A 21,020-nucleotide genomic window follows, 5' to 3' on the forward strand; every position below is an offset into this window, starting at 1 on the left:
AAGTATAGACCCAATATTAATGGTCCGGGGAGAATGCTAAATTAATGTAGTCCAATATAAGATATCATTGTCATGCTATGTCTGCTCTGTTATCAAGGTTGTTAAGGTAGACATTATTATTCAGTTGATTACAGCTTCTGTTTGTCATCATATACGCGCCCTGAAACGATTCGTCAGTGCTGCACGTGTTTTATAGTCTCCGCAGGTCTACAACAGGTGTATAATAAAAGAATATTATCACAGATGGGGGTCATATCAAGTGTCTAATCGGAGCAAGCTTATTATTGAAAGTTGGCAAGTTGTAGTTACTCTTAGAGGGATTCAAGCGTGCAAATTGTGCTTATGACGGGGGGAGCCCGTAAATACTTGGCCATTAGCTGTTTACAATTCCACAGTGTTTTCACTCCTTTAACGCAGACTTTCGAGTGCAGTTGTTTCCGGATTGGACCATCCGATAGGTCGATTTTATCTTAGAGGCTGTGAAAGTGAAAATCCTGTAATAAAGCTAGGATCCAGATTAGAGCAAGTTTCAAGAGCTCAATCTGAAGTTCACCCATGATTATTTTTAAAAGTAAAGGAGATCTCGGAGTCTCTAAGTATAATATTATTGAAATCGGGGAAAAAATTATTTTTAGATACATATTTTCCTTTCTATTCGATCTATTGAATATAGATCTGACTTTAATATGATTGGCCATTGGGTCTTGCCTCTTGGTACCATGGGTATGACGCACCAATCATATTAAAATCAACCCCATACGCAATTTCAATTCAAAAGATGTGTCGACGCATTACTATTACAATAAAATTTTGACAGATTTATTCTCTCGTGCCTAGGACCCAGATCCCAGGCGTATAAGAACTTAGATGAGTAATCTGTTAAAAGCGCCAAGCGCGTCGACACGTCTTACGAACTAAGTTTACATCCATATTACAACTTTCGATATAACAACTTGTTAAAACTAAGTTAATTTATTACTATTAGCTGTAAGTGTAAATTGAGATCAATAATTGAATTCATCATGTTGGGCGCTTTAAACACGATTCGTCAAGAGCCGTGACGACTCGACTGACTCTTCTGAACATCTAAACATTGTTTAAAGTGATTTTATTTATTTCTGATTAGATTCGAGTACATGTAAAATTATATGCGAGGGAATTATCAATTACTAATAGTTTCAACGCTATTATATACATAATAATTTAAGTGTCAGTATGGTAATTCCCTTATTGACAATTCTACTTACTCAACCTGTCCACACTAGAAAAAAATTAATAAAATTCAGTTTAAAATAAAAAATATCAGACTCAAGAACTTTGCTTAAATTTTATCATCTGGAAAGTTTGTCGACATAATTGTTAATCTTAAATTTTTGTGAGAGATGATTAAACATATTAGAGTACTAGCGACCAGTTGTTCGCATCGTTGCGGGTTTGAATCCGGTGCCGCTTTCAGCGGTTAAATGCTTTGTCGTGCATTTATGTAACCATAAACCACTTAATGCTATAACAGCCGACAAGTACACTCATGAACTCATTACAGAAGATTAAATTCTGACCACTACTCCACGATATTATTTATCTTATTATGTCCCTGCGTCAAACCAATGAGCCGACTGTTACAAATAATTTATCGTTCAAAAGACTCCTAACGACCTAGTCAGATCGCCAACTATGGTGTCACGATATCACAATGGCATAGTCGAACAACTTTCCGATAGCATGTAGGAATTTTTAACGTTTTGCTTCGTTTATAACTACAAATGGGCATTGTCTAAAATTTTATTAGTTTTATCTCAGCTTTGACTGATTTTGATCTACTACTACATGTGCACAGTTATATAGTTGTTTTTACTGTAAAATGTGTGCTTGGTAGGGCGGATAATACCACTTCACTGTTATTGTCATGGATAGACTGTGAATGTGAACTGGGCCTTGCAGCGTCACTCTCTCTCTCTCACTTGCTCAATTGTACTCGTGACATGAAAGTGTTATCTGAACGGCGGGCTTCTTCTTATGAGCTTCCTCTCCCGGAGGAAGCCGAGCTGACGATGCCAAAGAACAATTTTTCAAAAAGGTACCATGATATGCTTTATCATTTTTTACTGACAATCATTTTGATTATTTTCATGGGGATCATTCCCGTTTTAGTAGGCAAAACATTTAAAAGTTTCTGCGCTCATTTGAGCGGATTCTGGACACATTTTGCAGTTGAGCCAATCGATGAATTAACACCGAATGGAGGCGATTTTAACTGATAAGCACTAGAAAAAGATAAGAAATAGAAAAAGATAAGAAATGACGAGTCAGGTCTTGTCAGGATATCAAGAAGCGGACCCTCCTATGTGACCCTCACTAGGGAGACAGACGACTGTGGTGCTTTCCTCAGATTACTCGCTTACCGGAGAGAGGTAATGCTCCTTTTTATTGCTCCTTTTTAACGGACAGAGGTAATGTTCCTTTTTAGTGAGTTTTTTTAACGGAGAGGGGTAACGCTCCTATTTATTTACTAATTTATATGGAAGAGAGGTTATATATTATATGATGGTTATACTTATTTTTTTAACAATTCCCGTTTGGTAATACACCTTATCCATGTGCACTTTAAATCACTTTTATTCTAGAAACTGTGAATGAAACTGTGATCAATACCACTGCAATTTTTTTCCCGCATAGTTTGCTAGAACGTCAAAAATAAGAAACTAAACACGAGTCCTAGATTGAGTCCATCTTCCGAGATCCCTCTTCCCAGGATTCGACATAAAAAGTTGAACCATCGACTCTGGCAATAGTTCACGGGAACGCACACGCATTTAGTAGATTTTACGGCTATAATGTCGTTGTACACGGCCATACAGTAATATCATTACATTGAAAGGTTTCATCCATTTATGTCCTTCCTTGATCGTGCCAGTGCCGTTAATAAACCATCAAACTTGACACAAATTTGTGCTTTATCTGCTTTTGTGTTCTGTTGATCCTCAAAATGCTTCTGTTTGAACCCAAGAACCGTTGGAGACTATCCGAGGATGATAGCCCTGTACGTGCTAAAGCGGACAGCCTGGAGCTTTATCTTAAAGCTACCCAGGGAATGATCGACCAGAACTTGCTGGCATCATCGCCTCCCTCCAAGTTCAAGGTAATTTTGGGACAAATGGTTTCTAATCGTGACAAAGTCTTGACCTTTGAAGTTTGACGTCTACGTAACAATAAGATACAATATGCTGATTTGATGAGAATAATAATAATAATACTTTGGTCCACCCTAACAAGTTAACGACCCTATAGTTAGCTATTTAATGGGTGATCCCCTTGTTTAATGTCTCAATAAATGTCTGGCGGCTTATCTGAATAACTTTTAGTAGAGTGCACCTTACCTACTCTTACAGGATTGGCAGTGCACCTTGCCTACTCACTACTGTTACAGGATCAACAATATGGTTCAGCCCCTAGGTATCAATAGCAATAGTGTCAGTTAGGACGCTCTAACAAGAGCCTTTACTATCCATACCATAGTTCTTGTAAATTGAAACCTTTAAAACTTACAGCATAACCTTTAAATTTGCAACAGCTCGAGGCATATAACTACCGGATGGATTGAATATAAAAGTAGTTTGTTTGAGCGGAAGAATTTTTGTTTGCTAAATATTTCCCGGTATTTATGTGGTTTTTCATCGAGGACATACTAAAACAGTTTTGGTAATTGGCTCACGCTCAATTTTGACCAAATGAATCAATCAACAGTTCAAACTAATCACACAACGTAAAAAACGGGGAATGGTATAAAAACAACATACTTTGTCAGATTTTTACTGCGCTCTAGTAAGATCTATGGCATGGTGTTAGGATTAGGATCTTTGGTGTGATCATTAGGATCATGTCTTCATCTCCAGCACTGTAATCCGTTTCACTAATTCCTCCACACTCCAGAGACCTATATATCTAAATTTCGAACGATTTTCGATGTTTTTCTCGATTCTAGACAAAAAATTCACCGTCATTAATTGTTGCACTATAGCCAGTCTAAGACATAAAATATGTTCGTTTTGTTTTGATTCGTTGCAGTATCAAATTTGTTAGTTGGTGATTAGCAGTTGGCAAAGAGGTTTACGCTTTAATTTGAAGGCTGTTCTGTACCATAATCCTGAAGAATAAGCTTATAATTTTACAATTTTCACCAAATCTGTTCCTTTTAAAGATAGACAGTTTTTCCAACACTTCAAGCGGTCTAAGTATAAAGCAGTCTAGTATTTTATAGTAGGTATGTTTTCTCAGGAGTGCCCACTGGGGTTTTATTATGATTATGATGTAGTTAATAAATTAGTCCATTAGAGACAATCCCCTCACGAGGGGCTTTCAATCAGACAATGCCAGCACCTCTCCGACGTCAACGAACCAAGGCCACGGTAAGTGATTAGGTTATCACTTAATTGATAATAATTAATAACTTGATTAATAAGTATTAAAATGATTTTTTAATTGGACTCTACATTTCACTTATCATAGTTAAAATTTCAATCCTCATTTTCGAAATTTTTTACTGTTAAGTGAAACAGCGTAAGTTACTTACCTTAAGTGGCTCCTACCTTAGCTCCTTAAGTAACTCCTCAAGTAGCTTCTACAAATCTGCCAGAGAAATGATCTGTTCGAAACTCATTGCATTACATACAGCGAAATCTCTCTTTAGTGAAACTCGAAAATAAACACCGCAAAACAGTTATCTTCAATCTAAACTCGTTCTGTACTTGATTACATTGTCTATTAGTAAGCACTGAGCATCATGTACCACTTAGGTGAAGGGCTCACATTTGGGCGTTTCATAGGATGTCACATGGGGTGCAGGCCGCAGGGGTGTGCTAGGGGTGCACTAGGGGCTTAAGGGTGAACTAGGGGTGCACTAGGGGTGTACTAAGGGTGCACTAGGGGTGTACTAGGGGTGCACTAGGGGATGTACTAGGGTGCACTAGGGGTGCACTAGGGGTGCACTAGGGGTGCACTAGGGGTGCACTAGGGGAGCATTAGGGGTGTACTAGGGGAGCATTAGGGGTGTACTAGGGGTGTACTAGGGGTGCACTAGGAGTGCACTAGGGGTGCACTAGGGGTGCACTAAGGGTGCACTAGGGGTGTACTAGGGGTGCACTAGGGGTGTACTAGGGGTGCACTAGGGGTGTACTAGGGGTGTACTAGGGGTGTACTAGGGGTGCACTAGGGGTGCACTAGGGGTGTACTAGGGGTGTACTAGGGGTGCACTAGGGGATGTACTAGGGGTGCACTAGGGGTGTACTAGGGGAGCATTAGGGGTGTACTAGGGGAGCATTAGGGGTGTACTAGGGGTGCACTAGGGGTGCACTAGGAGTGAACTAGGGGTGCACTAGGGGTGCACTAGAGGTGTACTAGGGGTGCACTAGGGGTGTACTAGGGGTGCACTAGGGGATGTACTAGGGGTGCACTAGGGGTGCACTAGGGGTGCACTAGGGGATGTACTAGGGGTGCACTAGAGGTGTACTAGGGGTGTACTAGGGATGTACTAGGGGTGCACTAGGGGTGCACTAGGGGTGCACTAGGGGATGTACTAGGGGTGTACTAGGGGTGCACTAGGGGTGTACTAGGGGTGTACTAGGGGTGTACTAGGGGTGCACTAGGGGTGCACTAGGGGTGCACTAGGGGTGTACTAGGGGTGCACTAGGGGATGTACTAGGGGTGCACTAGGGGTGTACTAGGGGTGTACTAGGGGAGCATTAGGGGTGTACTAGGGGTGCACTAGGGGTGCACTAGGAGTGCACTAGGGGTGTACTAGGGGTGCACTAAGGGTGCACTAGGGGTGTACTAGGGGTGCACTAGGGGTGTACTAGGGGTGCACTAGGGGTGTACTAGGGGTGTACTAGGGGTGTACTAGGGGTGCACTAGGGGTGCACTAGGGGTGTACTAGGGGTGTACTAGGGGTGCACTAGGGGATGTACTAGGGGTGCACTAGGGGTGTACTAGGGGAGCATTAGGGGTGTACTAGGGGAGCATTAGGGGTGTACTAGGGGTGCACTAGGGGTGCACTAGGAGTGAACTAGGGGTGCACTAGGGGTGCACTAGAGGTGTACTAGGGGTGCACTAGGGGTGTACTAGGGGTGCACTAGGGGATGTACTAGGGGTGCACTAGGGGTGCACTAGGGGTGCACTAGGGGATGTACTAGGGGTGCACTAGAGGTGTACTAGGGGTGTACTAGGGATGTACTAGGGGTGCACTAGGGGTGCACTAGGGGTGCACTAGGGGATGTACTAGGGGTGCACTAGAGGTGTACTAGGGGTGTACTAGGGATGTACTAGGGGTGCACTAGGGGTGTACTAGGAGTGTACTAGGGGTGTACTAGGGGTGTACTAGGGGAGCACTAGGGGTGTACTAGGGGTGTACTAGGAGTGTACTAGGGGTGCACTAGGGGTGCACTAGAGGTGTACTAGGGGTGTACTAGGGGTGCACTAGGGGTGTACTAGGGGTGCACTAGGGGTGCACTAGGGGATGTACTAGGGGTGCACTAGGGGATGTACTAGGGGTGCACTAGGGGTGCACTAGGGGTGCACTAGGGGATGTACTAGGGGTGCACTAGGAGTACTTGAGAAACATAAGTGCAGACCTGCAGCTTTCGCAGGGCCAACACTAGCTTCGACTGTGAGTTCTGATGATACTCAATGTTCAGCCATTAGAATAAAATGTGAACTTGGTAACTTGGCCCGTGGCCTTGACTTCTTTGTGGGTTGTAAAAAAAGCCTGGAATTTTCTTTCAAATGCAGCCCAAAATATTTGAACAATCCACCAAATTTTCATCGTCTGAAACGTTTTAACAGGAGTCTTGTCAACAGAAATGCAACGTGCCATCACCAAAATTCTTCGTTGAGTGGACGAGTCTGCACCTGTAGACATTGTCTAAGCAAATCGGTAATAATATTCCGGAATATCGTATCATCGGAATGACAACCTTGTTCTTAACCGGCCATTAGGTTATTACGAAACAATAAATGAAGTGATTAGAAACTACTTATAAAGTGGTTAGAAACAAGATATGAAGTGTATCGTTTTAAACTGAGCACGTAACTTTGTAATGAGTTTTTAAGTAGTATAGTTACCAAATTTCAAGTTCCATCAAGTACCTAAACAAGTTAAAGCTGGCTGCTAGTCTAAACTGTTCAGCAAAATATTTAATGACCCATTACCATGAACCGTCACCATGAAATGTCAGCGAAACATTAATCATGTCATTGACCGGGCGAGTTGCCATATAGTAGTGCATATATATGTATTATATATTATACAGTTCACATACTATAGTGAAAAGCCAATTTGATAAGTGAGCAAATAAGCTTCACGCACGAGACACCATATTTTGGTATGTTATAGTGAAATACGTTTGTAGTTCGTGGAATGTGACAAAAACTTACAATGCTTTACGATCAAAGCCAATTCCAGGTAGGTTCCACTTCCAGGTACGCGTGTCTAATAATTATGTAGGAAAACAAACTATGCGGATAATAAATTGATTATAATTAAGTTTCGCATGTATTTTATTTTCATACTTATTTAGGACACAGTAGTGGTCAGTGTTTGGCCTGGCTCTTTATTTGGCCGTATTTCAAACAGTTTCATTTGGTACTGTTTGACTACAAGATGTATTGTTTAATTTTTCTTGCTTTTAATTTCAGCGCATTCATTTTTACGTTCATGTTAGCTATTAAGGATAACACTTCATAACATCAGCTGAACCTAATAACTTATAATACAGAAGTAGTACGTACTCCAGCTAGTTCTTAATCTGGGTCTCAACTTGACTAGGAAGTCCAAAAACGGTCAGGATTACAGAATTAGAGTCTATTCATTTAAAGACGACACCACCATTGTTGAAAAACAACTGCGATTTTTCTCGAGAGATACCTGCGACAAGATTCTTAACAGTGCCTCGTCTAAGAATCTCAACAAGTGGATAGATCTTTGTGGCCTAACCAGTCAGAAAACAAACGAGCGAAGTCAAACTGCAATTAAAGCGTTTTTTAACCTTGTGATTGACAACAAATACAGCACGTACCCGTCAGCACCTCTCATAACTAGTCTGGTCGAGAAAATGGCAGTTGATTCGCTAGATCGAGAACTCAAAAGGTTTGAAATAAACTTCAACCCGCAAACTCCTGTTGACAATAAAAAGAAACTGCTGCGTGACCACGTCAACGCTATTGGGCGCGAAGCTAGAAAGGCAAATCCACCAGATCTCATTAACTCTGAGACTGACTCTGAGTCAATATCTTCTGAACTCAGCGATGCCTCTAGCAGAAAGGGCTACAAAAGCTGTAACTCGAACAACAGCTCCAGTAACAGTGCACAGGGCAAGACGCAGAATACAGAAAAGAAAGTAAAGGTCAAAGTTAAGAAGACGAGGAAAGCAAGACAGATCTTAACCCCCGGCAAAATTAAGGTCCCTTGCAGCACTCACGAATCGATAGAAAACTCAATACGACTCCTTGAGCAGAACTTACTAGAATTCCAAGAAAAGCTAGCAAACCAAGATTCAGTTCTGTCCTCCTTAGCCAGTCAACTCAACTCCAGCGCCCCACTAACCAGCTCAAAATCTCTAGCCACGCTGGTCAACAAAAACAAAACAATATTTGACACCCTAAATATTCAGCAAAACTCTATCGACAATATCATGGACAGAATGATAGAAGGAGAAAAGGAACGGAAACGTATCCAAGACCAAGCTCACAGAGCAACGGCAGAAAAGGTTTTTCGATCCAAGACCCTTGAACTTGAAAAACAGATAGCTGATTCAGCCAAGGAGGTTAACTACTTAAAAAGCGAGCTCGCAAGAATGAAAAACAACGAGCCGAACCAATCCAATGAGATACGCATAATACAGGCTAGACACAGCGAAGAACTCAGAAAACTCAAATCCGATATCATGGGGATGAAGAGTGTACCCGGAAGTCATTCGAACGGGGTCAATTATCCCAACCAATATGATGGAGTTGACGAAAAATGTGCGATCCTAAGTCATTTGGAAAGTTTCAATAGACGCGCTACGAATGAGTTAGGAGACAAGATTCTCCAAGGACAACGAGAAGGGTTTGAACTTATCAGCCGAGAGATTACAGCGTGTCTCAAAGATCTATCTAAAATCAACACAGCAGGTCAAGAAGGTAACATCCAGCCTGCTAACAAACCTCGTGCTAATAGTTTTGAACCGGAACACCAAAACGATGCCGCCAACAAAACCCCCGAGGACCCCCTTACAAGACCAAACGACAAAAAACGCACGGCACCACACAAAGGAAAGAAAGAGAATATGCCGAGTCAAAAGGCTGAAGACCCAGCAACCTTTTTGTCCGAGGGAACCACTAAAAGCACGACAACTGCTGGTGCCAATAAACAAAGCAAAAATAACAGTGATGGCACCCCTGTTAACCGTGAAACGTACCGTCGTGACAACTTCAATCCTCAACATTGGCACACCCGGAAATGTGTAGTCATTCACGACGCACACTTCAATACCTTCGACGAATCAAGATTCACGAAACGTTTTGATGTCAAGAGGATAGAATATGATACTGCCGTATCAGCTAGCAGGGACCAAAACTTAGTAAAAAAAGTCTCAGAAATCAACCCTGAAGCCATTTATATCCATCTAGGGCAACTAGATGTTCTGAAGAATACGCCAGGAAACACGATACTAGATGGTATGAAGAAAATCTTGGATGACCTAACAAAAGCAACCTCAGCAAAGATATGTGTTTCGCAGATTATTCCACTCCCCGGCTATCCACAAGGCAGCAGTACCATAAGACAGATAAACTCTGAACTAAGCGAATACGTCAAATCCAAGAATAATGCTAGCCTAGACATAAAAATATGCACGCAAAACAATGACAATCTCGGAGGATTCATCCAGCGCAGCGTAGGACCACATGGAGTCTTGTTGGGTCTCGATGAACGAGGGGCTCGGAAATTGTGGCTTCATCTCCGTGACGGACTATTTAGATCTCTCGACATTGAGCTATCAAGAGGGACTAAAAACTCAATCAAACCTCAACAGAAGAAAAACCATAATGGATAGTCCCAAAACAACTGATGTCCTGATCAGATTGCCTTCCCACAACAGGGAGACATTGAAAATCCTTTCGTGGAACATACACGATGCTTCAAACGGGAAAGAAGGCAGGAAAATTGATGATACTGAATTTGCTGCCATTGTCACTTCTTGTCCCATTTTCTGTCTTCAGGAAACCAAGAGTAAAATATTTGTTCCAGACTACAAATGTTTTAATGCTAACAGACCAAACAGTCGCTCAGGAGGACTTTGCATTGGTATCCACAGGTCTATTGCCAAGGATATCAAAGAAATAACATCCAATTGTAGTGACATCCAATCAGTAAGGATAAAACTAGGAAGTGAGAGTGATGTCGATGAACTAGTTATCATCAACTTATACGACTCCCCTGAGCACTCTTCCTACAAGAAGAGATTGAAATCAAGCAAAAGTACATCCGATGACGATGCTTCAACTCTAGACAACTTACTTGACTTCACCATGAATAGTATTCAAAACGGCAGGAAGGTGATACTAGCAGGTGATTTCAATGCAAGGACCGCAACCTTGAACAACACCATCGAGGAAGATACTGAAGCATTATCTGCTGCAAACCCATTTAGCCAACGCAGCCACCCTTGTCTCAATGATCGTTCTAGCAAGGACCAGATGGTTAATCCTAGAGGAAAGTTACTCCTTGACTTTCTGGCCTGTGCAAATCTAACCATCCTAAACGGCAGCGTACTTGGCGATTCCTTAGGGGAATTCACATCGGTCAATTATGGCGGAGCTAGCGTTGTAGACTATGTTGCTGTAGGAGCTGACATAAAAGCGTTCGTTAAGAGTTTTAGAGTCCTTGATTTGAACAAATTCTCCGATCACAAACCCTCTGTCACAACACTTAGCCTGAGACACAACATAACCCTTTCAGAAGAAATACTGCGTGACCTCGAGGACGCGCCCAGGAAGTACAAATGGCCATGTGAGGATAATGCTGAGCTCAAATTCTTGCTAGCTATGGGTGACCCTAGTATAAAGGAAAAGACGGAAACTCTGGCTACAAGTTCATGCAAAACCCATCAAGACGTTCTTAACCTTAACAACCAAATTGTTGAGCTGTATCATCAGGTTGCTGAACAAGTGATGCCCCGAAAAAACGCCACAAGTCGTCAGAAAGGGCCGAGACATAATAAATATGGTAGCACCAAAAAGAAGAGTCGAATGAAGCCAAAAATGGCATGGTTTGACAGTGAATGTATCCGTCTTAAGAGGACACTCAACATTCTAGCAAAAAAGTATGGAAGATCCCCATTGGACAAGCTCCTCAGGGACTCTTATTACGACACTCGGCGACAATATAGAAAGATGATCAGACATAAGCGATCAGAATTCTTTGAGAAGCTTTGCAAGGACATAGAAACAGGGAACAACATCTGCTGGAAATCCTTCAAAGCTCTTAAAAATACAAAATCGCCTGCAACCAGTCTTGATGCCTTCGATATGATCAACTTTTGCAAGTTCTTCAGTGAACTTTACGGCAAAAAGAACATCAAAGACTCTAAGATCGCAGAGCTACAGTCAAAGATGCAGAAAAACAACATTTGTGACGACCTGACAAAGCTTTTGGATCAAGATATAAAGATGGAAGAGCTGTGTGCTTGCATTAAGGCCACTAAAAAAGGAAAGGCAGTTTCCGAAGATCTAATTTCTAATGAATTCTTCAAAGCCTCAACACGATCCATGCTCAAAGCAGTCCTCAACCTCTTCAACCACTGCCTAAGCCTATCAATTTACCCATGGACTTCATCAGTAGTTACACCACTACACAAAAAAGGTGATATCTATGATCCAAACAACTACAGAGCCATCGCTGTAGCGAGCAATCTCGGAAAGCTCTTTGCAAGCATATTGCTGAAAAGATTGATATCATTCTGTGATCAATGTGATCCTAATACAGCCAACCAACTAGGTTTCTGTAAAGACGCACAGACAGCAGACCACATTTTCACATTATCAACCTGCGTGGAAAAGTATGTCACCAAGAAACGCCAACGGCTATACACATGCTTTGTCGATTATGCCAAAGCGTTTGATTCCATCTGTCGTGAGGCACTCCTATACAAGTTGTGGAAAATGGGTATTCAAGGGAGATTCTTTGAGTGCATTAAGTTCATGTACTCAAACTCCTCAGCCAAAGTGAAGCTACTCGGCAAGCTGTCACAGAAGATCGACATAATATGTGGTACCGAGCAAGGACACCCCATGTCCCCTGAACTGTTTAAATGCTTTGTCCACCAGCTTTCACATGATCTCAACAACATCGAAGGATTGAAAGTCCCTGTCCTAAATGATACAGATATAACTCATCTGCTATGGGCAGACGACCTTGTCCTTCTAGCCCTCAACAAACACAGTCTTCAACAAATGCTTGATGTCCTAAACAATTACTGCTCAGAATGGGGCCTGACAGTAAACGTTGGAAAAACTTCAGTCCTTGTGTTTAACCCAACAGGAAGGCATCTGAAGGAAAGTCATGAGTTCAAACTGGGAGAACAACAGATCCCCTCCGGGAGAGAGTACTGTTACCTTGGCATTACATTTACTCTGAGCGGATCACTTAAGCTAACACAACAAAAGCTGAGGCAAAAAGCATTAAGAAGTTATTTCTCTTTGAAAAGCTACATTGATACCCGCCACATCAGGAAATCTATACTGTTCAAGCTATATGATACACTTATTGTACCTGTGGTGTCGTATGGTTGCCAAGTGTGGCTGCCAAGCACAGCCCTGTTCCGCAACTTCCCCACAAACACGAGCACCACACCAGAAACAGGAAACGTGTGTACACTCATTGCCAGGGACCCTCTAGAGAACTTTCATCTGTCTCTTTTGAAATGGACCTTAGGGGTGAGGAAGTCAACATCCAATGCTGCGATATGGGGTGACACAGGCAGGCATCCACTAGGCATCACGCTATCAAAGCAAGTGTTCAACTACAAAGAAAGACTTGAACAAATGGTTGTAGACGGTCGTGACTGCTTTGCTAGACACGCTTTCGAAGAGCAGGCGACCCTAAACCTGAGCTGGTTCTCCACTCTCGAGCAGATGCAGGAAACCATCGAGGCATCAGAGAGAAACCAAGGATTAAGACCAAGCCAGATTAGAAAGAGTTTGCAAAAGTGGTTTATAAACTCATGGGAAACAGAAAGGACATCTAACAGAAAACTATCATTCTACAACTTAGTGAAGAGAAAGTTTGCTCAAGAGACGTACCTAGCCCTTGATCTTAAACCTAACTGCTCAAAGAAGATCGCGCAATTCAGAAGCAGCTCCCACCGCTTTAACGTTGAAACTGGTCGCTACGGCAAAAAGCGGTTTAACATAAAACATCGGGCCTGCAGACATTGCTGCTCAAGTGACGATGACTTGTTAGATCTTCTCTATGAGCTACCAGGGGCCTATCCAGTGATAGAAGATGAGCATCACATCCTCTACGAATGCCCCCTATACGAAGACCTACGCAAAAACCTGCATCAACGAACGAGGGACCTGTTAGTTATGAGAGAAGAACCGGGAGAAATCTTCGACGACTCAACATCAATTAGAGACATTGGACGTTTTTTAAATAAGGTCGATGAACTGAGGTTCCCAAAGAAAAATACTGAATGATTGTCGTGTTTTGTATATTTTGATAAGTGTGTGGACATTGTATGATACTTTCCTTGTCATTGTTGAGTGCTCTTGGCTGAGTTTTTCTGCATACGACTGTGCTATCTGTGCTATTTCTTTTACATGGCTACCTACTTTTACCACCTTGTTTGGTTATTCGTTACATTGGAGTAGTTTTGAATATTAAACCTTCTATTCCTATATTGGTCAGACACGGCATCTGCCGTTTGACCCAATTTTGTTTAATTCCTGTTTAATTCCTGTCTAATTCCTGTTTCACTCAGTCTCACTCTCAGAACGTGATATATATCTTTAAATGGACAAGTCTCACGTTATGTAATCCGACTGATCACATGATAAATTTAGACTGTAACATGTAACTACCTTACTCGGGATTATTACGACGGGTTTATTAACGACCGGTTAAAATATGGTTCGGGAAAAATATGGCGAAATTGCTCAAAACCCACCACATTTTCCCGGTCGCCATTTTACCGGTGTCCAACCTTTCAATTTTAGATTCAAAAATTTTGTCTCGGATGTAAATTTCCTTATTAGAGATAAGCAAGTTTAGAAATTTTCGCATTGCTAAAACTTGTGAAACAAGTCGAATTATCAATAATTGTTGAAAGTAGACAGAAATAATGACTCGTGGTTAATCAAACTAGATGGAAAATAATTTTTAACATTTGAAGCGTAACAACCAGATCGATATTAAGATAAAGGGAGAGTTGTTTAGTCTTCCAATAAGTTGTAATCATCTTCGTTATCTTCATCTGGATCATCCCTTTCATCAGTTTTAATTAATTCAAGTTTTAATTTAACTGTTACTTTTACTTTGAGTCCTATTTCATTATGTAGAGATAGTCAATACCTAAGAAATTAAAAATTGGCCTATTTAAATCAAATTTGACAATAAGGATATATGACAAGAATTGGGCAAAAAGGTGAATTTTTTGCAATTTTAGCCAAATGAAGTCGAAAAACCTACAACAAGTGTCCCAATAGTCTTCTTTAGTGAATATCAGACAACGATTAAAATATGAGCACCCATACCCCTTGGGAACCCTAAAAGCTGAGTAGGCGGGTTTATTAACGACCGGTGAAAATGTGGTTCGGGAAAAATATGGCGAAATTACCTTAAACCCACCACTTTATCCCGGTCATAATAATCCCGAGTAAGGTACATAGCAAATGATGTAAGGTTCACTGAACCGTTCAGTGACGTTAAGTACTGCTAATATGAAGCACTACCTATTTCTCTGTATCTCTAATTATAGATTTAACAATTTGACCGCTATTTGTTTAGCCTAACCGCCTCTTTTATTCGGGGAATTCAGGATTTATTACACAATTTATTATGTGATTCAGTAATGAATTTGCTGGCTCAAACTCAATAGTTGTTCATGTTGTGAAACATCCACTTTTTGAGGAAATCATTTGCGTTATACAATTTTTATATATTCTAGAAAGAGTAAGGGAATAATTGGTTATCATGGCATCACATTTCAACGTACTCGCTCCTATTATAATTAAGCATACTGAAGATGACTGATTATAATTTACTCAAAATCAAACTCGCGTACCTACAAAAATCATCATAATTGTTTAAATAGCCTGCCGATATAGGGAAATATACGGTTTGAGAGGTATGCCGTATATAAATATTAATTGATGACTCAAGTATGTGGAGACTCCGAATGGCGCGGCGCGGATAATGGGTAAAGTACAATGTACCAGTTTAAATACCCAACCAAAACAATTTCACCCTTACAAGGCTAACGTATTATTATAAGCATACAAGTTTATATGTTGACTGACTACCCAATTAATGTTGTGGCATTTTCATTGAAAGAGAAGAATCAAGAAGTATGACTATGATTCTATTGAAAGTTCCAATAGAATCATACTTCGTGATTCTCTCATAGTCATATCTCTCTTTTGTTTGATTATTTAAACTTTTGTTCAATTATTTAAACTTACATTCTCTTTATGAGAGTTTTACTTAATTTTGCGTGGTCTAGAGCAAAAAATCATATGTATATAATTGCAAGATTAATGCCTTGATCAATTGATTTGTTTAAATTAATAGACGTCTGAAATATTGACATTTGACGGCAGGCCAATTATAGTTTATCAATGATCAATCGCTATTGATTAATTGATGGGACGAATTAAAAACAGTACGCCATTATTTCATCATGATGCATGCTGCACAGTGAGAAACACGAGCTTAATTTGATACGTTTCCGTTAAACTTGCGATAGAATTTTGCTCAAAAACGTCCATGACCAAGTAAAGGGTTATATATTAACTCACAAGTTAATATATCGATTACTTCATCACATTAAACACAATGAACTAAATCTAATTTATAAAATTCAGATAACCAAAATACATTTTTGGAAGACTTTTACGCGAGTTCCCGGGCATATTCTTCCAGAATTTCATTGATTTTTACCGCAATTTCATCGCCATTTTTTGATATCCACGCTGTCGCCGGTATGACTAGCTCAAACAACCAACAAATCCTCCGCCTAGTTGCAATCTTCAGATCTTCTGTTTTTAATGAGTGGTAACATGGTACCTAGTGAAACGCAGTAAATATTTAAGGACAATGATCAGCATTCAGTGACCTTTCGATGATTATATATCGTATGCCAACGTACGGCTGACCCGCATTCAAAGCCCAAATTTAGATAGAACATTGTTCACAAAAAAATAGATTCTTAAACGAACCCATAGCTTTCTTTTCATAGTGATACGTGGTTAACAATATGTGAATACTAAAAATAGGACTAGGATAGGAAACATGAAACAAATCGGGCCTTGAGATATTTTTTGAGTGCAGAAAACATAAAATTTTGTGCAGATAGAATTCACTTTTCAGGCAACAAGGTTACTTACCAGGTTAAGGTTTTTTCTGCCCATGATTAACCAATTAGACCGATATCTTCACTTCGAAATGTCATGTATAACTATTATAGACGAATGATTGATAAACTAGTCTTTGTTGACAGTTGTTTGAGCTTGGAGAAGCATCATGAGCGGGCGTTGCCGGGTAACTGTCTATTCCGTGAATGGGAGCACATTAGTTTTTGAAAGTTCGGAACTTAACAACTGATTGTGATAAGGTATACTGATTTACTGTGATCCCGATCGATTTACGTTGTTCGAAAACTAACTGACCTTAAAGTTTAAACAATCCTTACCTGGTGGCTGGTACAATCCCTCGGTACGTTTTCCTATCCTTATTTCCCCATCTAAACCCTTTTACCATTCCCTTGGTACCATGCCATGGTACGATTCATTTTACATTTTCCCTAATTGGCGATTTCCATTCTATCCTTGAACTTGAAGTTTGACTTTACAAATTTTTCGATTATCTTTCTGTTTCTCATCGACTGAGTGCAGATGCCACCTTCAGTGCGGGTACCAACTAATTTTCAGGTAAGACACTTCAAGCCGACATTTTTGGCTGTATGTCTATGATTTGATTGAACTATTTCATAAATCATTAATAAAAGTATCCTTAATGTCACAGAATATGATAAATTGCCCAAAGTTTCTTTTTGTTCCTTCAAAAATATGGCTTCAATAAAAATATACGAATATCAATTGCAGTGCCATACAGTGAAACAGTGTTAAGAATTTCGGCCCATTTGAACATGGAAGTGTCTAATTTGACAACCAATTTTTGCTTTGCCAAACGATTTATTCAAACAGAGGCAGGTAATAATTCTCAAGGTGTCATTTCGTCAGAAAAGCAAAAATTAGCAGTCTGTATGGTCATTGATGTTTCCATTCTTTAAAATGTACGCAGATTCTTATTCAATTTTGCTATTGCACTGGATTTCATTTGAATTAAGAAATTAACTTGGATTTTTCCGTAGAAATTATAACATTTTGCGTAGAATCGATAATTTTCAGCATGAAAAAAATAAGTTTGACTTCTTTGAATATCCCAGACGATGTAACAGTTATTATTAACGAAGTTCATTTAAAAAATTAACAATCCTCCCTTTAAAAATATGTCGAATTGTACATAATGAAAGATCTTTAGTCGATGCTCGTTAATCTGACTCTGATAAATTCACTCCGATACCGAATATGATGTTACTGATAATCTTCTTATTAATAAAGTTTAAAGCGATACAAAATTCGCAAGTTACTTCACTACATAATATAAATTAGCTTACCATAGTTGGTAAGAAGGTTCTTGCAGTTGCATGTGTCTGCGGTTTAGAGATTAGTCTCCGGTTGACCATTAATTTTACGAATTTCGTTTTGCTCTCTTTGATAGCGTGCAGAGGGTTCTAAAAACACATGTATTTTAGGAGATACCTTAAAAAGACACGTTTGGCCGCGCCCTAATTTACTCTAATTCCTAGAGGTCCGGACTCCCGGGGTTATAAATAACCAACACTTAGGTGGCGAGCCTGATATCAGGCCCAGCATGTCTTAATGTCTAGCAATGCCACGTGTCTGGACTCGTTTTTTTAGACAGAATTAGCTAATTTAGCAAACCTCGTTTTGAAACAAACGCCTATTCATATGATTTGTAACGTGCACAGTGCACAGTGCACACAGTGCACAATGCACATCTGTCGAGAATCAAGATTTTTCATGAAGATTTTGCCCATGATCATAATGAAGACCAAATTCAATCCAGTTTTAGTTGTGCTTTATACCTCAATACAGTTTACAAAATGGCCGAATTTTTACGAGCTAGAAATGTTTGCTAAAATAAAACCTTCATGATTATTTCCTTCTTGATCCAAGAATTTAGAAGGGTCGAGAAAGTTATTCAGGCATGAGCGACCGTCTCACGTAATCGCTTAATTATTATTATTTAAGATTTTATCGACTCAGACAGACTATAAAACAAAAGGGTTAATTAACAATTAGGAGAACCGTTTAGATATCTACATATCAACAATACGGCCTCCCCACCTAAATGCTCACAACCTGCATGCACCTCCGCACATCATTCCACCTAATCCAATATACCAAATCACAAAATACTCCATTCTCAACGCACGTGAATTTGCACCTCATCGTGGGTCATGCTCAGGCAAATGGCAATGAATAGAATAAGTTCAATATCGTTTCATAGCACGGCCACGTGATCTTTTCAGCATGGCCGTGATGTTGGTCACGTGACTTTTTCAACATGGCCGTCATCTTTGTCAAACAACCTTCGTTTAAACAGGCTGATTCTGAGAATTCGTTTGTGCCACCCGGCTCAAAATTAGCCTAGCTTCCCTATAATTCTTGCTTGAACACATCTGCTTGCATGCTAGTCTCCATAGTTCTGTCGAGTCGAATTGTAATTGTCGCAGAACTTTTCGATAACATTGTTTCTAAACTTTTATTTTTAACATCAATTATCAACTTCAATCAAGTGGAAGTTTGAGGATTTCAACCACCAGACAACAGATTATTCAGCTGAACGATAAGTGACTATTCTCTAAGTCTACTCAAGTCTAGAGATCTAGCGGGGTCCGGACGTCTAGCACTGCTCTAAAAACAACTTGATAAAGACCCGATAAGATCACATACTTAGCTTTGTGATCATATTCAGATCTGGAAACCAATGAGCAGATGAATACATTTACCCGGCTGAGCACCATCTCCACTGCGGACATAGTCTACATCAGGGACAAATACTACGAGGAGAACCCGAGGGAGGAAGAGCATGGTTGGTTCAGGGGTCAGCATCCGGTGGAAAGTTTGTCGTCGGGCTCGGACGATGAGAAGACAGTGGATGATGGTCATGTAGCTGAGAATGGTTACAGGGAGATGAGTTATGAAGAGGATCAGGAAGAGGAGGCGAAGCTGTGTGGGACGATGAGAAACCAGGTTATTAATCACATTCTTTAGGGTTATCCAGGTTATTGATCACATTCTTTAGGGCTATCCAGGTTATTGATCACATTCTTTAGGGTTATCCAGGTTATTGATCACATTCTTTAGGGTTATCCAGGTTATTAATCACATTCTTTAGGGTTATCCAGGTTATTGATCACATTCTTTAGGGTTATCCAGGTTATTGATCACATTCTTTAGGGTTATCCAGGTTATTGATCACATTCTTTAGGGTTATCCAGGTTATTGATCACATTCTTTAGGGTTATGGTAAAGTTTCAACGTATTCTTTGCTTTCTTTTAAATGAATTCAAAACAAATGGGGTCACTTAATTACTAACTGATTAATTTACTAATTGAGATGATAAAAACGGTTTACCGAGGGTTATTATATCGTTGTACCATCTCGACTGTGAGGAATTAATTGGATTAGCTAAAATCATATTGCTATCTTGCAGCCAGCATGACACTGCTAACACGAACTAACCTTGGAATACTGTACGTTTCTACAATAAATGAGGCATCCTCCAAGGCCTCCACTGGTACTAAAGTATCAAGCACCACATATCTATGTAATATACATTTAACAATCTACCGTATCCGAAAAAATTAGGCGTCCAGCATGTTCAGAATGAACAATAATAATATAGGTGTTTTAATATTGAATGGGCGTGGTTTAAAATATTCAAATTTTCAAATTTTGGCGACGGAATCCTCGAACAAGTAGACCGTACAGTATGCCATCTGCAAAGCAACAACTCTCAAATATAAAACACAGCGGAGGTATAAGACCCAACGTATGGGTACTGACTTTTGGCCCACCCTGTATATAATATATAGATTTATGTATCTATATATAGAGAAAACAAGTATATACTTATTTCACTTCGGTTTATCCAACAGCTGCCCATTGATACATGGTAACTGGACAATCGCAGGAGGTACAACTACAGGGAACCATAAGGATGGTTCCTAGCCTGGCAATCAAATGTGCATCTTTTGTGTTTGTTATATATATTATGGGTTGCTCTAAACAGTTTTAGTTTTGTCCGTACCTTGATAAACTGATCTTGGTAAATTCAATACTTAAGTAACTGAAAACAACCCATCATATGAGACTTGGCCCGAGTCATGCTCGCACCAAATATGGGGTGACGTTTACGGTTATAGAAATATTATTGCAATTAAACGACTCCTGTCAACAATTGTATCACTATCAGCAACAACTACTGGTATATAATTTAGACGAGCCACGTGGCAGCAAATATCCACCGACCCACGACCATTAGCATGATTATTCTTAAGATTATATAAAACCGATTACAATAACCAAAGTAGCTATCTCAAATTTTATCTCACGTAATTACGAACGTTCTCACTTCCACACAATGTAATTATAGTGGATAAAAGCACGTATTCTCCAC

At 40.1% G+C, this 21,020-nt stretch overlaps 1 protein-coding gene across 5 annotated transcripts in view; it reads left to right on the plus strand.

Moving 5' to 3' along the window:
* LOC134822390 (potassium channel subfamily K member 16-like) overlaps positions 1–21,020 on the plus strand; it is a 66,038-nt gene that overhangs the window by 39,327 nt on the left and 5,691 nt on the right. For 2 of the 5 annotated variants that reach the window (XM_063833418.1, XM_063833419.1), the window contains exon 1: positions 19,032–19,590. The exons of 2 other annotated variants lie outside the window; for them this stretch is intronic. In XM_063833418.1, coding sequence (XP_063689488.1) covers positions 19,333–19,590 — 258 coding nt within the window. In that variant the 5' untranslated portion in view covers positions 19,032–19,332. Of the gene's footprint in view, positions 1–1,812; positions 2,078–2,320; positions 2,412–19,031; positions 19,591–21,020 lie in introns of those variants that run through there. One more of the 5 variants, XM_063833420.1, reaches the window with a different exon arrangement.

The sequence above is a fragment of the Bolinopsis microptera genome, chromosome 10 (genome assembly GCF_026151205.1).
Source record: "Bolinopsis microptera isolate Bmic1 chromosome 10, MBARI_Bmic_1.0, whole genome shotgun sequence".
NCBI lineage: Eukaryota > Metazoa > Ctenophora > Tentaculata > Lobata > Bolinopsidae > Bolinopsis > Bolinopsis microptera.